The sequence below is a fragment of the Mobula birostris genome, chromosome 21 (assembly GCF_030028105.1).
Source record: "Mobula birostris isolate sMobBir1 chromosome 21, sMobBir1.hap1, whole genome shotgun sequence".
Classification (NCBI taxonomy): Eukaryota; Metazoa; Chordata; class Chondrichthyes; order Myliobatiformes; family Myliobatidae; genus Mobula; species Mobula birostris.
Genome location: NC_092390.1, coordinates 63445441 through 63463009, shown reverse-complemented (window position 1 = coordinate 63463009; position 17569 = coordinate 63445441). Strand labels below are relative to the sequence as shown.

At 41.9% G+C, this 17569-nt stretch overlaps 1 protein-coding gene across 1 annotated transcript in view; it reads left to right on the top strand.

The window, feature by feature from the left end:
• pdzd8 (PDZ domain containing 8) overlaps nt 1-17569 on the top strand; it is a 247521-nt gene that overhangs the window by 205085 nt on the left and 24867 nt on the right. The window contains exon 4 of the mRNA XM_072239617.1: nt 11201-11363. Coding sequence (XP_072095718.1) covers nt 11201-11363 — 163 coding nt within the window. The remainder of the gene's footprint in view (nt 1-11200; nt 11364-17569) is intronic.

Below are 17569 nucleotides of genomic sequence, written 5' to 3'. Positions count from 1 at the left end.
TTGCCACTCCTTATCCTGGAGCCACGTCTTGTCCTCGCCTAGTTCTGGAGTCCGAGCCCGAGTCAAGTCCCAGGTTCTGGGTCCTTGCCCAGTCTCTGGCTCGGAGTCCGTATCCTACCCTCGAAGAACCCAAGCCTCGTCATGTCCTCGCCTAGTTCCAGGGTCCGAGCCCGAGTCAAGACCCAGGTTCTGGGTCCTTGTCCAGTCTCTGGCTTGGAGTCCAAGCCCAGGCTCCTAGTTCCTAGTTCCATGTCCTGGTTCCACTATCCTAGTCAAGTCCTAGCCCGGGCCCTGTATCCTTGTCTCGTCCAGGCCGTGTGTCATGTCCAGCGTCCTTTCTTCCCCACTTCCCTTGCTTTCTTGACTAACCTCGTCCTCTTCCTAGTACTTCAGTGTCTGTACCCCCTTGCATTTGGGTCCACCTCCCAACACCCCCACTATGACAATAACCTTGCCAAGCAGGAGGTCCGGATCTGGGCTCCGCGGACCTTTTGTTTAATGGTAGTGGTCCATGGCATTAAAAAGGTTGGGAACCCCTGGTTTAGACGATGAGGCATGGGGTCATGCATGTAATTCATAGAGGCGTTGGTGTGGTACAACTGGATGCCATTAGTGCACATATGGAGCTGACTGTTGTTGTAAGATAATGTTGAGATGGAGTGTAGACGAGAAACTGCCACAGTATCATAGTGGTGAGCACAACACTATTACAGCTCGGGACATTGAGTTTGGAGTTCAATTCTGACATCATCTGTAAGGAGTCTGAATGTTCCTTCCTGGTGCGCATAGGTTTTCTCCAGGTGCCCTGGTTTCCTCACACAGTCCAAAGACATACCGGTTATTTGGTCACTGTCAATTGTCCTCTGACTAGGCTAGAGTGAGACTGGGGGTTGCGAGGCAACGTGGCTTGAAGGGCCTAGTCCATGCTGTATCTCTAAAAATAAATAATTATCTTAAGCGGCATTACTTTGATGTAAGAAGGTTTGTGTGTGTAATTTTGTGTCATTAATCTGAATTAATCTCATCACAAAAACTGAGTTAATTGCATCACAATTCATAGAAGCTAGTCCCTCTCAAGCTTCCTCTGCCATTAACTAAGATCAGGACCGATCTGATGGTAACCATAACTCCTCTTACCCCTCAGCTTGCAATAACCTTTTATACAAGCTTCTCAAAACAATATATTCGGAGACTTTTTTCTGCGGGGTTCCAAAGACTCATGGTGCCTGGAATGGAAAAAAAATTGCATCTGTTTTAATCAGGTAACCACTCATTTTTAAATGGTGATCCCACGCCCTCTGTTCTAGATTCTCCCATGATGAACCATCCTCTTCACAGCCACTCTCTCAATACCCCATCAGGATGTTACATGTTTCAATAAAATCACCTCAGAGTCTTTTTGGCTCCAGTGAATACAGTCCAGTCCATCTAACCTTTACTTGGAAGACAATGCTCCAATTCCATGTAGTTGCTCATTAACCTGTGATCTGCCTTCCATGCTCTATACTTTCATAAATGTGCATCATAATAAATACTGATCCTGCTCATCTAGCAATAAATTGGTTTCCTTTTTTAAAGATTGGAAGATGGACGAAAGTGTGATCAATTTTTTTTAAGGAAAGTCCAAATATATTACACCTTCTCAATGTTGTCTAATTGAAGTGACTGTGCCCATTTTTTTTTTAAAAGAGAATTCTTTATCTATTGGGTGATGAGGTGGAGGTACGTCTCTACCAAAGGAAGTGTAGGGTGCTCCTTTCCTCCACTAGCCTACAGCTCACCCTTGGGCAAGATGTAGCACCTGCTTAGCCCCCAATCAGGGTCACGTGAAGCCATGGGAGCAGGCAGTAGATGGTTGTATGAGCAGCTGGCGCATATCGCAAGTCCTGGTGATGAGACCACTGACACTAGGCAATCTCTGAAGAGTATTGATAATGGTTGGAGTCACCTGTCTTGTAAAGACACTGCCCAGTAGAAGGCAACGGAAAATCACTTCTGTAGAAAAATTTGCCAAGAACAATAATAGTCATGAGACCATGAACACCTGCATCATATGACACTGCACATAATGATCATGGCAGCATCTATGGAAACGAATAAACAGTTGACATTTTGGTTTGAGAACCTGTGTCAGGACTGGAAAGGAAAGAGGAAGAAGCCAGAATAAGAAGGTGCATGGAGGGGAAGGGGTACAAACTAGAAGGTGATTGCTGAGGGGAGAAGTAGGTGGGTGTGGGAGGAGGGATGAAGCTCCAGTGGAAAAGGTAAAGGGCGGAAGAGGGAATCTGACAGGAGAGGAGAGTGGACAATACCAGAAAGGGAAGGAGGAGAGTACCAGAGGAAGGTGATAGCCAGTGAAAAGAAGCAAAAAGACCAAGAGGGTAGCCAGAATGGGGAATGGAAAAAGAGAGAAGGAGAAGGGGGAAGGTAAATTACCCAAATTTAGAGAAATCAATGTTCACAATGTGATTATAATACTGGAAATTATCCGTACCCCTGTGCCTATGTATCTCTTATTAAAATGAGCACAACATTTCTTCAAAATTTGAGTAATCTTTTATGTAGCTTTATCTTTACAAAATGTAAGATTCAGGATTCAAGTTTATTTATCACATGTATATTAAAACAGTGAAATGCATCATTTGTGTTAACAATCAAGATTATCCAAGATTAATATTTATTCAAAGCCTAGTAGTGGAGAATTATCCCATTTGCTATCGATCGATGCTAACATTATTATAAGTAACCATCTTTGTAAAGAAATAATCTCAAAGTAAACAAAGGAAATGTTTTATCATGATGCGTTCTTCTGAAACTGTTTTATAGTAAACATTGTGTAGTTTTTATTTTGCTTGTTAGAATAAAATTAACCATTTTCAACATTAGGTGGATTAAAACTCTCATTTGAGCAAAATCTATTGTGATATACAAAGGGATTCCTTGTATTTGTTAAAGGGCGAATCTTGCAGCTCTCAATTAATGGTTCCGCATCACTAGCAATCTCCAAAAGAATACTAATAACTTGAAGCTAATTATACCTTTCTGTCTCACTTTACTGGTTAGTTTCAATTCCCCACTAATCTAATCTTTAAAGCTTTTTCTTCAGTGGAAGAAAATGGTTGTTCATGTTGCCACCAGCTATTGTGGCAATTTGCCAGTAACACTTTCTTGACCTTTCTTGGATTAAGTTGGTGCACAGTTAAGGGCAAAAGCAGTAAAAGTTTCTGTCTCTTGCAAGTCTTGTTAATTGTTAATATATAATTAATGTGGCTACAAAATACGTTTCCAGGACAAACACGGGCTCCGCAGTAATGAGCAGTTAGTGCGATGCTGTTACAGCCAGGGCCACTGGAGTTTGGAGTTCAATTCTGACGCCATCTCTGTACGTTCTCCCCACGGAACATGTGCGTTTTCACCGGGTGCTCCGGTGTCCTCCCTCAGTCCAAAAGCGTGCAGGTCAGTAGGTTAATTGTTCATTGTGAATTGTCCCATGATCAGTTTAGGGTTAAATTGGGTTGCTGGCTGCTGCAGCTCAAAGGGCCAGAACGGCCTGCTCCACACTGGAAATAAATTAACACCAGAAAAGACTGACACTTGAGTATTGGGGCAAGCTCTCTCCTTTCAGTACTCTGGAATATTTAAAAATGAATGCAGTTCTTTAGAGGCTGTGGCCAAGTTGTTAACGTATTCGACTAGCGACCTGAAGGTCGTGAGCTCAAGCCCCAGCTGAGGCAGCGTGTTGTGTCCTTGAGGAAGGTACTTAACCACACAGTGCTCTGCGACGACACTGGTGCCAAGCTGTATCGGCCCTTGCCCTTCCCTTAGACAACATCGGTGTCGTGGAGAGGGGAGACTTGCAGCATGGGCAACTGCTGGTCTTCCATACAACCTTGCCCAAGCCTGCGCCCTGGAGAGCGAAGACTTTCCAGGCGCAGATCCATGGTCTCGCAAGAGTAACGGATGCCTTTTAAGAGGCCGTTATAATGACATGTGACATTACGTTTTTACTGCGGCTCTGAGCCCAAACTGTCAACTCTTTATTCCTCTCCATAGTTGCTGCCTGACCTGCTGAGTTCCTCCAGCATTTTGTGTGTGTTGCTCTGGATTCCCAGTATCTGCAGAATCTCTTGTGTTTATGAAATATCTTTGTTATTCTTTGGATTAAACCTATTTCAATGGCACCTATTGATACTAGTCATGTTGTAAATATCACTGGCAAGTTTTGTGATGGATATCATTTGTGGCCTTGTTCTCAAGCAGTCCATGGTATGTAGAACTGACAAAGCTTAGCATTTTTCAGGCTGTGACTAAGTAGTTCTGAGAAGGGAAGTTCTCTGAATAGGTATGTTCTAAGGAGGATGATTTCTCAGACTGAAGAAACCACCTGGTGTGTGGCAAATTATCAAGCTAAAGGCCCTGTTGATTATGGAGGCAAGTAGTGGCCACTCACCTTTGTTGGGTCATCCGTTTGGAAAATGCCGATATTTCAAAGGTTGAGAATTTGGCACAGGAAACACAATTGGCATAAAGCAGCCATGGTCATATTGAATGATAATGCTGGCTTGATGGGCCCAGTGGCCTACTCCTGCTCCTGTTTTCTTGGAGCCCTTGCTTTCAGCAGCAACTTGATCCTTTTCTTTCAGAGTGTATTGCAATCATTTAAATTTAAATCATTTTGTTAACCTTGAATTTCTCAAGCTCTCCATTTTTCATTTTGCCTTGGTTATTTCACATAGTTTAATATAATTTTGAAGGTATTTGAATGCCATGATAGTGCAGCACCATTACAGCTCAGAAGGTCCGAGTTCAATCCTGTCATCCTCAGTAAGGAGTTTATACGTTCTCTCCGTGGAATGTAGGTTTTCTACAGGTTCACTGGTTTCTTCTCACACATGAAGACGTAATGGTTGGTAGGTTAATTGGTCATTGTAAATTGTCCTGTGATTAGGCTAGGGTTAAATCGGGGGTTGCTGGGTGGTGCAGCTCGAAGGGCCTATTCTGCACTGTATCTCAATAAATAAAAATAAGATAAAGTAAATAAACATCCTGCATTAACACTGGTCCTTTCTGCCTTTGAACTAATTCTGGTCCCTGGCTTTAAACTGGCACAAAATTCCTGATGCTACACCTTTTCCTGACTCTTTAACTTCCTACCTGATTATTTAATTAATCTTTGTTCAATGCTATCTCTATACACAGCTGTTTAAAAGTACCAGTCGTTCCAGACAGTAGCTTTGCTTTAGGGGTTTGAGTAAGTTGGTCGTTGAATGAAGTGAGTCAAATGTCAGCTGAAGAGAAGCCATCTGAATAAACTTTATCCTGAAACTGAACACTTCCATCTCGTTCCGATGATTGGGGTGGGTGAGCTCCACGCTCTGGGATTCACTTTCTGCAGTAAAACTCTGGTAAGCATTCAATGAATATTCAATTAAAAACTGTAGATAATCTCACTCTCCAACTGTAGCATGAATTTTTAAGCAACAATTGTGTTATCTGTTCCTGTGTTCTGTATCTGAATTGCTTCAGTCAGATTTCAGTTCCTGACATATTAGTGTTCTCCACTGCTGTGACACTGTGGTGAGCACTCAGCGGTAGGCAAGTTGGATTGTGTTGTCCACAGTTACACTGCACAACATGAAGAACTGCTACGGGTTTGTTCTTACAGACACTTGACCCAGAACAACTTCTCTGTACTATCTGTCTATTGGCCATAACACTCAGGGACTTGGGCTATATTGTGACCTTTTATATCATTTTTTTTGTAACTGTATGCTTCTTCTGCTATCAAAACTGTATGTGCTATCTGTTGTGTAGGACTGTTCATTCAGTGTTTTGCACCTGGCCCCCAGGGAATCCTGTTACATTTTGCTATATTCTTGTATGGTTGAATGACAATTAAACTCAAACTTGAATTTGAAGTTCATTGCATGATTCCTTCCTGTTGACGTTCCAGAAGCAGTGATGAATGATCAGTCCTCATCCCCCAAGCTCTCTGTCCATTTACTGATCATAATGAAAATGAAGATGAGTTTATGGAATACTTGGTGACACAGGACAAGATAGTACAAAGTCAGCATGGTTTCCTTCAGGGAAAATCCTGCCTGACAAACCTGTTGGAATTCTCTGAGGAGACTACAAGTAGGACAGATAAAGGGGATGCAGTGGATGTTGTATATTTGGACTTTCAGAAGGCCTTCAACAAGGTGCCACACATGAGGCTGCTTACAAAGTTAAGAGCCCCTGGTATTACAGAAAAGTTACTAACATGGTTAGAGCATTGGCTGATTGGCAGGAGGCAGTGAGTGGGAATAAAAGGATTCATTTCTGGTTGGCTGCCAGTGACTACTGATGTTCTGCAGGGGTCAGTGTTGGGACCAATTCTTTTTATGCTGTATATCAATGATTTAGATGATGGAACAGATGGCTTTATTACCAAGTTTGCTGGTGATACAAAGATTGGTGGAGGGGCAAGTAGTGTTGAGGAAAACAGATAGGCCACAGAAGGACTTAGACAGATTAGGAGGATGGGCAAGAAAGTGGCAAATGAAATATAATGTTGGAAAATGCATGTTCATGCACTTTGGCAGTAGAAATAAATGTGCGGACTATTTTCTAAATGGGGAGAGAATCCAAAAATCTGAGATGCAAAGGGACTTGGGAGTCCTTCTGCAGAACACCCTTAAGGTTAACTTGCAGGTTGAGTTGGTGGTGAGGAAGACAAATGCCATGTTAGCATTCATTTCAAGAGGTCTAGAATACAAGAGCAGGGATGTGATGCTGAGGCTTTATAAGGCACTGGTGAGACCTCACCTTGAGTATAGTGAACAGTTTTGAGCCCTTCATCTCAGAAAAGATGTGCTGGCATTGGGGAGGGTCCAGAGGAGGTTCACAAAAATGATTCCAGGAATGAAAGGGTTAACATACGAAGAACATTTGATGGCTCTGGGTCTGTACTAGCTGGAACTTAGAAGGATGAGGGGGGATCTCACTGAAACCTTTTGAATGTTGAAAGGTCTAGACAAAGTAGATGTGGGAAGGATGTTTCCCAAGGTGGGGGAGCCTAGGACAAGAGGGCACAGCCTCAGGATAGAGGGGCATCCATTTAAAACAGAGATGTGGAGAAATTTCTTTAGCCAGAGGGTGGTGGTGAATTTGTGGAACTCATTACCACAGGCAGCTGTGGAGGCCAGTCGTTGGGTGTATTTAAGGCAGAGCTTGATAGGTTCTTGATTGGACATTGCATCAAATGTTATGAGGAGAAGGCTGGGGAGTTTGGCTGAGGAGGGGGAAAAGGATCAGCCATGATTAACTGGGGGAGCAGACTCAATGGGCCTGATGGCTTAATTCTGCTCCTGTGTCTTATGGTCTTATTATGGTCTATGGTATCCTCAGTGCATCCCTTCAGCTGGGTGTGTTTGATGTCTCATCTAACCCGTTGTGTTCTGAAGAATCATCTACAAACTCTCCTCTTCATTTTCTTGCACCACTACTCATGATATGCTTCAAGAATCTACCTTCAGATCTGTTACCTACATTGATGGCCTCAGTATTGTCATCCAAAACCATCAGTTTCTTGAGGAATGGTGACAGCATCCTGTTGTTCAGCTCTGTTAAGTCCACCGTGTCTAAATTAAAGCTGCTTGTCTGATATCTAATTCTAGTACTATCTAAAGAAAATACATACATGAAGCAAGATCATTGTCCTTAGTCTACATCTCAGATCCACTTCTAAGACACTGAATTAATCCCTTTCCTCTACTTACAAACTTGGTATTGCTTTTGGCTGAGTTTCTAGCTGTATAACTGCGTCAAGACTACCAGATTCCATCCCTGTTTCTAACTCGGATGATCTGATCCTGAAACTATTGTGAATGTCATGGTCATCTCTAGCTTAAATTCAGCTGTTTTCCTTCTCACGTTCAGCACCTCTAAGGTCATTGAAGACTTTGCTGTGTGCATCCTAATTTGTATCAGATCCCAATCAATCATTTTTGCAGATTTTAATTGTCTACCTATCGTGCAAATCTTTGTATTGTACTTCAAATTTTCTGGTTTGCCTTCTGATAATCTCTTCCCTCCCTTTCTGTGAAATCCTCTCCAAACCCTCTGTTGTCCTTGTGTATCCCCATCTTTCAGTGATGGAGTATTGGCAAACATTCTTTCACCAATATATTCACCTTTTATCTACTTGTAGGGATTTCCTCAAAGTCTGTTTAGGTTTTTGGCCATCTGAAATTTCCCTTTAAGACCAGAAGGTATAGAAGCAGAGTTAGGGTACTTGTCCCATCGAATCTGCTCTGCCATTCCATCATGGCTGATTTATATTCCTTCTCAACCCCACTCTCCTGCCTTCTCCCCGTAACCTTTCACACCCTGACTAATCAAGAACCAATCAACCTCTGCTTTAAATAAATGGCATCCACAGCCATCTTCATCAATGAATTGTATTTTAGTATTCTATTATTTGACTTTGTGTCATTATTATGAAATGACTTGGATGTTGTATACATAGAGTTCATAGTTGTTTGATTTTGCTTGGATTTTTTTTCTTAATTGGTGCTTTGTTTTTTCATTTCCCCTGTTCATTATTTTATTGTTTGTCCCCTTTCATTGAGATGCTCCTCAGCATGGGGCAGCATGACAGCACAATATTTTACAGTACCAGTGGCCTGGGTTCAATTCCCACTGCCGTCTGTAAGGAGATTGTGGGTTTCCTCCTACAGTCCAAAGATGTACCAGTTGGTAGGTTAATTCATCATTGTAAATTGTCCTGTGATTAGGCTCGGGTTAAATCGGGGGTTGCTCAGCTGTGTGGCTCAGCACTTAAAGTTGTAGATCATTTCTGATTAGCAGTATGCCAATATGTAAATTTACTTTCCATCGTCCCACATTCTGTTGGATACCTATTAAATTACTTTAAAGGAATGGGGGAATGTTTGCCAAAAAACAGTCGCCTAACCCTTTACAGTTTATGAAAAATATTCTAAAATCTCTTTACACTTGTAACCAGGGTATTTTTCAGTAGATCTTCAACGAGACAGGATTTTTCAAAGATATAGTTACAACTCTGTAGATTTTCTGACATGCTAATGAAACATTAATCTCTTTTGATTCTCAGAATCAAACTTTTGCACTTTTGTGTCTGTAATTATCACTGGCAATGTATGGTTAAAATGTGTTTACCTACATTAGTAATTGCCAAGGCACAATCACTTAGAATCAATTATATAGTGCATATATAATTTTCTTCTTTCAAAGCCTTCCTACATGTACATGGATTAACATTTTTAATAATTATGCTTCTCCCATTGTAGAAATCATTTATCAATTTTTTTTGGTTAAAAAAAACCTCAGCTTTTTATGTTAAGGACGTGTGTTCAAGTTTCACCTAATGTGATTAATAGTATTTGAATATTGTGTGGGGAGGCCGAAGTTTCTTAATGGCTGCTGCATTTACACTGAAATTTTGACTGGAAAGATTCATACATTTAATTCCTTGGATCCAGTTAAACGTATTTACAACTTGCATCTAATTCGGAAGTATTCACATGCCGTACTCCCTTTGATATTCCTCATTGAAATGGAACATTGTTTAGAATTTCTGTTTGTTAAATGAATCAAGAAAGGCAACAGAAAATGTTTTATTAGTTTCAAGAAATTCCTTCATGACCTGAAATTTAATTCGGCTGTTTTTCACTTTGTAGTTCGTCTTCTCCAAAACTATAAACTTACATAGTTTTTAAAATACTCTTCTGTGTTCTTTAAACAGAATATTGTTGTAATTCTGTACCATGTTTCCATAAAATAAATTGTCTTTAATATAGAGACTGGAAATTTAATCCTATCCTTCACTGCTCCTTGAACTGGTGAATATTAATTCCAGACAGCTTTTGAATCTTTGATACACTTAAATGCATTATTAAATTAGTTTTTAAGTATTACTTAATGTGTGTTCAATTAGTACCAAACTTCCTCCAAATTAGTGCATTTATTTTATTAACAACTATTCCCTGAATATTGATGTCCAAGGTCATTCTTTAAAAATGTATTAGCAAAGTTTTATCTGTGTACTAATTATCACATTATATTAGGAATCTTGTTTTTAAAAGCATTTTAACATGTTTTTGCACAGCTGGATGGTAATGTAATTCCAACACACGTTTGGTGTAAAATTGGGCAGTTCACACGATCAGTGCCACAATGGGAACATTGCAAAAATGGTGGTTGGTACCTGAGGGGCAGTTTCTTAATATATTGCTGTGTTTACACTGAAAAGACCCACAAATGCAATTCATCTGATTCAACTTCAGGGTATGAAACATTACAATTTGTGCACAATTACAATGTGTTGACTGCCTTTCACCCTTAATATTCCCAACTGAAAATGACTTAATTGAATTGTAACATATTTAAAATCTCTGTTAAATTAAATTTTTAAAAATGGTATTCACTTTACTCCAGTCAAGAGAAACCTTCATGACTTGAAATTTGATATGACTGATCAATCTTCAAAAGTTTGAAGTAAATGTTTTATTGAAGTATACATATGTCACTGTATACTATCCTGAGATTCATTTTCTTGCAGAAATTCGCAGTAGTACCAAGAAACACAATAGAATCAGTAGAAAAACTACACACTAAGACTGACAAGCAACTATTGTACAAAAGAAGGCAAACTGCAAATACAAAAAAAACATAAAAATAATAAATAATATTGAATATTATAAATAAATAATATTTAAAGTCCCTGAAAGTGAGTCCATAGGTTGTGAATCAGTTCAGAGCTGAGGTGAATGAAGTTATCCACGCTGGTTCAGGAGCTGGTCTTTGAAGGTAATAACTGTTCGTGAACCCGATGGTCTGAGACCTAAAGCTTCTTTTGATGGCAGAAGTAGGAAGAGAGTGTGGGCTGGATCCAATATTATTCAGGCAATTTAATCAGTCTGAGATTGAGTATGGAAGTTGGGAAGGGAGCTTGGCCTGGCTGTTGGGAGTCCATGATGCTGGAATGCTGTTTTGTACCTGTTTTTTCAAAATTGTAAACCTACATGGCTTTCTAAATACTCTCCTGACTTTCCATGTTTTCTAAACAGCTCATTGTCTCAGTGGCAATTTCTGCAATTTATTGCTGAATGTACTTTTTATATTCAGAACTCCAGTTATTTTGTTTGAATATAATTTATTTTTTTCTTTCAATCAGGTTGAACTAATTAAGGGAAATTCACAAAGCGTTGGACTGGCTTTCCGCCAAATCCAGGGAAATGATGGGGATGCGGTTCATGTGACCGTGGAAACTGTGACCCCAAACTCACCAGCTGCAGCTTCTGACCTCCAAAAAGGAGATCGCCTCATTGCAATCGGAGGTGAGATCATATGATGGTGATATATTTATAGTGAAAACCAGCAAATTAATTTTTCCACAGATGTAAAATTTAATTTAGTAAAAAAACTCAACACTCATTTAAACGTGAACAGTAGATATATTGGCCTTACTTCTCTTCTTCTTAAACCCAGACTACTGTCCATATTTAGCTAAATATCATTATTGCATTAAATTGATAATTATACGGTTGATAAACTGCTTGGTCCTCTTGTTTTCCAGTATTTTTGGTTTATTGACAGTCCCAAATGCAATACACCTCATGTGGGAGAGAAGATTTTGGTAATATAAGCAGCTTGGGAAGCAAAGTTCAAAGTAAATTTATTATCAAAGTACATATATTTCACCAACTGCAACCCTGAGATTAAATTTCTTGCAGGCATACTCAATAAAACCATAATAGAATCAATGAAAGACCATATTATTGCTTATTTATTTATTTATTATTATTATTCTTTCTTTTTGTGTTTGCACATTTTGTTGTCTTTTGCTGACCAACCTATGAGCAAAAAACAACAAAATGTGCCAATACAAAAAGAAAGAGAATAATAATAATAAATAAATAAGCAATAAGTATCAAGAACATGAGATGAAGAGTCCTCGAAAGTGAGTCCATTGGTTGTGGGGGCAGTTCAGTGATGGGGTGAGTGAAGTTATCCCCTCTGGTTCAGGAGCCTGATGGTTGAGGGTAATTACTGTTCCTGAACCTGGTGGTGGGGAACCTGAGGCTCCTGTACCTTCTTTCTGATGACAGCAGTGAGAAGGAAACATGGACTGGATGGTGGGGTTCTTGATGATGGATGCTGCTTTCCTGCGACAGTGCTCCATGTAGATGTGCTCAACGGTGGGGAGGGCTTTACCCGTGATGGCATGGGCTGTATCCACTACTTTTTGTAGGATTTTCCATTGAAGAGCGTTGGTGTTTCCATATCAGGCAGTGATGCAATGCAACTAGTCAATATACACTCCATCTCACAGCTAAAGAAGTCTGTCAGAGTTTTAGATGACATGCCAAATATTTGAAGAGATAAAATTTTGTGTTAGTTCAACAGTCGAGATGGAGAAAAACGCATGTAAGAAGAATCAGTGGCTTAGAGAGCTGAGCTGTTGGGTGAGAGTGAGGTACAGCCGTCATATCACGGAATGGAAATAGGTTCTTCAGCCCAATTGGTCTCTGTCCACTGTTTTGCCTGTCTGTATTAATCTCATTTCTCTGCTTAAGGACCATATCCCTTTGTGCCTTTCCTATTTAGTGTTAGTCTAAATCAGGGGTTCCCAAGCTATTTAATGCCATGACCCAGTGCCATTAATCATGGGGTCTGTAGTATTTCTACCTGATTCTACCATCTCCTCTAGCAGTGGTTTAGCAGGGTTGGGAACCCCTGTTCTAAAAGCCTCTTAAGTACAGTAGTTCTCTCTGATTCTACCATCTCCTCTAGCAGTGGTTTAGCAGGGTTGGGAACCCCTGTTCTAAATGCTTCTTAAATATATTTCTATCTGATTCTACCATCTCCTCAGATTTCCAATTAGCAAACCACTCTCTGTGGGGTGAAAAGAAAGATTTTCATCCTTTTGATTGCTTTAAAACTCCTTCTTCTCATGCAGGCACGGTCAAGAGGTTCAGTTGTTGTTCAAAACGAGCATCAGAATGGGAAGGAAATGCGATCTAGCTGACTTAGACCATGGAATGGTTGTTGTTGCCAGTCAGGGTGGTTTGAGTATCTCAGAAACAGATGATCTCCTGGGATTTTCACACATAGCAATCTCTAGAATTTACAGAGAATGGTGCGAAAAACAAAAAGCATTGAATGAGTGGCAGTTCTGTGAACAACAATAACTTGTTAATGAGAGAGGTCAGAGGAGAATGACCTTTCTAGTTCAAAGGAATGGGAAGATGACAGTAACTCAAATACCCATGTGTTAAGACAGTGGTGTGCAGAAGAGCGTCTCTGAATCTAAAAAGCACATTGGAGTACATACATTTTCAAACTTGATCCATACATTTACAATGTGAAATACATGTGCAGCAGGGATGAGGGTGAGTTAAGGAAGTGGATGGGCCACGGCAGGAGAAGATCACGAACGTACACTCACTGGCCACTTTATTAGATGCAGGAGGTACATAATAAAGTAGACCCCGAGTGTCATTTCCCCCAACCCCCTACCCCCAACATATCCAATCCTTTCCCCTTAAACAAAGGCCTTCCCAGGAGACATCCTGGTGAGCATACTGCAGAGCAATCACATTCTCCTATAGCCTGGCATCTGAAACTGCTCATTCCAAATGTGGCTGAACCAGTGTTTTGGAAAGTTGCAATATAACATCCCAACACTTATATTCTGTGTTCCAGTCTCTGGGTCACATTTACCACCCAAATGACTTCTGTAGTGTTCTCGTGCAGTGTGTTGAAACTCTGACTAAACACCAAGTTAAACCGGAGCCAATGAAGACAGAGCCATAGTAAGGTTAACCATTTACTGTTCACTCTTCCACATTAACATCGGATGGTGAAAACTGTTGATAAAAAATACAAACATATACAGCGTGTGTTTCATTCTGGAGACCTCGCGCGCTCTTTTAGCGAGTGTCTCCAGCCGCCCCGAGTAGCGGGTGAGGGGGGTCCCGTCAAACCACCGCCAGGCCCAGGCCCACCCCGCGTTTGAAATTGAAAAGCCGACACGCGTGCCACCTGAAGTGCCGCTTCCTTAACAGAAACCGCGTTAATATTTTTACTTCAAATACTTTCATAGGAACTTACAGCATTGCTTCTATAATGTTTCTTTGTGGGTAGACACTGAGCTCTTCACGATCATGCTGCACGCATGGCACCCGCCTTCACACCTCCTCCGAACCAGGGGTTACGCATAAGACACGGCGAAACCGGAGGTGACGTCATCACATTCCGCGATATACCATAGACAATGAATTTACCTTTGTTATACTGTAACATAATTATCAACCTTTAACTTTAACTAGAAAATAGTTACAAACAAATCACTTAAAACGTAGACCCAACAAAGTCAAATAAATGCCTTAAGAGCAACACACTCCCTGCTTGACCTTTGTAAGGTCACTATAAACATGGTATAGAACTCTAGTCTCTCGATCAGTCTTTAGGTAGAAGTAGAACGACCTCTGTAACTGGTCTTAGGTTTCCTTTTCAGGGTTCGTTGTAAAGATGTGAACCGGTTGACTGCCTGCTCTTTGTTGTTTGGCAAGCGCTGGCGCGGTACTCTGAATGGTAATGGGGGGACCCAGTTGTTCGCTTCATCTCTAAAAACCTTTGTGTCCATTATTTCTAAGAAGATGGCGTCTTCCACTGATGGAGCAAGTTTATTATCAAGTTTGAGCGAAGACTGACTGTCCTGGTATCTTCTCAGTTACTTTACTATGCTCGTGCCTTTGTTGTGCTTCCTTGATACATGCAACACTTGTGGAGGGCTGAGAAATTGAATGTCGGCTTCTTTCTAGCACATTAGTCTTGAGCGTGTTAACTGTCGGTTTGTGTACGTTGCCAGGGCACACCTCTCCTATCACCACCCAGCCCAGATCCAGACGTTGGGCGAAGGGGGTGTTGTGTGGTCCATTGACCTGCTGCCTGACTTTGTGCACCCTAAGAACGTCTCCTCCAAGTAGCAGGAGTATTTCTGCTTCCGGATCCAGTTCTGGGACGTGCTTGGCAATGTAGTGGAGATGGGGCTGGTATAGCACTGCGCTTGGCGTCGGAATCTCGGATCAGTTATTTAAGATCTCATTGCACGCTAAGAGTGGAGGGAGACGGATGACGACTTTGCCATCCAACGACTCGAGCTGGAAGCCTTCTACCTTCCTGCCATATGTTTCTGCGATGCCAGAGCAAGTTCTGAGGTAGTATGGGAATGGATTACCCTTTACACTGAACAACTCGAAGAATTCTGGTCTCACTAGTGAGCGGTTGCTCTGGTCGTCCAGAATTACATAGGCCTTGATGGCCTTGTCTTTGGCTCCCTTAGGGTATGCCTTAGTGAGGCAGATCTTTGAGCACGAATGGCTCGACTGACCTGGACTACAAACTTCTGTGCAGCTCGAGCTGACAATAGTTGTATCAGAATGATGCTCTCCCTCCCCGCCATCCTCTTGTGGGAGTGGAGGAGCCTTGGCAGTTTGCAGTGACGGGCCAGGATGCATGGCCCCATCGTGATTAGTGCTGTTACTTTCTGAGCACTTTACGGGGAACGTACACTCTTTAGCGAGGTGGGAGGTAGAGGAACAGCACTTAAAACATATTCTTTTTTCCTTGAGAAGGGCCTTTCTTTCATCAAAGGGTTTGTTTCAAAACATTCTGCATTTTTTGAGGGGGTGGGGTTTGTTGTGCAATGGACAATTCTTACTAGAGTCATCGTTGATTGCGGAGACTTCTGTTTTATGCACTGAGATGGGTTTATTGATGACAAAGTTGTTCAAAATGGGTTTGACTGGGTTGGTGTGAGTTGTGGTGCTGCCTTGATTCATGAAGCTAGGGTCGTTTCGCCTCTTCACCTCCTTGCACACGAACCTACTAAAATACTCACCATTCTCTTCCTTGTACTCTGAGCCAATAGACACCCATCTTTCCTGCAGCCCAAATGGAAGCTTGTCCACAATTGGTCCAACTCCGCATGAGGTATCCAGATATGACAGGCCAGTTAAATAGCCGTCGTCTTTAGCACCTTGAATCTCCATGAGTAAATCTCCAAGTTCTCGTAATTTAGTGTGGTCCTTGGCTGACACCCTAGGAAAATTGTCCAGCCGTTGAAATAGCGCCTTCTCAATAATTTCAGGGGCTGCATAGCAGTCCCGGAGTCTCTCCCATGCTTTGTGTAAGGCTAGCTTGGGGTTGCTGACATACACTGAGCGTATACGTTTCATCTGTTCACTTGATTCCTTTCCCAGCCGTTTGGTCATAAGTTCCAACTCTTTGATTGCTGTGAGCTGGACTCCGCCAGTGGCACTGGTGAATGAGGAGTACCACGCACGGTAATTTCAGGCTTATCGTCAAACTGGTACAGTCCTGAATTGATGAGGTCTCGTCGCGCTAAATACTGTACCAAGGGTTCTGCTGCAGGTGGCGTGCTAGCTGGGGGAATATGTTGGGGAACATATGACTGAGCGTGTACGTTCATGATGGGATTTGATGTTCTGACTTCAGCCTTTGTCTCTGATCTCGCCGGATCTGGTAAGTTTGGTGTCAGGAAGTATTCATAGTCAGCCCTTTCATACTTGAGTTTGTGGCAAGGTTGCAATTGTGAGTTGTCTTCCCCAGGTGGACGCGATGCAACGAAGTTTCCCTGTGATTTCACATGAAATGGGACGCCAACAGGCAAGTATGGAGAGGGAGAATGAATCTGCAGGTCAGTTTGAGATTGGACATACTCGCTGGTGCGTTCCAATTTGGCCCTTTCTGACATAGACTTCCCTGCTTCGTCTAGAATGTGCATTTCTTCAGCGTTTTCCAACGCTTGTACTTCCACCGCGGCCGCATCAGCTTCTCGTTGTAGCATCAGCACTTCTAACTCTGTATCTATCCTTGCCTTTTCCAACTGGATTTCCGCTTCTCTGGCAGCCTTTTCCACTTTCAGTGTTGCTTCTTGGTTAGTATATGACACTCGCACCTTGGCGGCTTCTGCTTTAGCTCTTGCGAGGGCAGCCACACTTGTCGACGTCCTACTGCTCTTGGTGCTGAGTGCAAGCGACTTGATGCTTGATCGCGAAGCCATCGTACCACTTGTTGAAACATCTAATGATTCTGCCTTTTCACTGTGGTGTTCTCGTGCAGTGTGTCGAAACTCTGACTAACCACCAAGTTAAACCGGAGCCAATGAAGACAGAGTCATAGTAAGGTTAACCACTTACTGTGCACTCTTCCACATTAACATCGCATGGTGAAAACTGTTGATAAGAAATACAAACATATACAGCGTGTGTTTCATTCTGGAGACCTCACACGCTCTCTTCTTTCAGCGAGTGTCTCCAGCCGCCCCGAGTAGCGGGTGAGGGGGTCGCGTCAAACTGCCGCTGGGCCCGGGCCCACCCCGCGTTTGAAATTGAAAAGCCGACACGTGTGCCACCTGAACCGCCACTTCCTTAACAGAAACCGCGTTAATATTTTTACTTCAAATACTTCCATATGAACTTACGGCATTGCTTCTATAATGTTTCTTTGTGGGTAG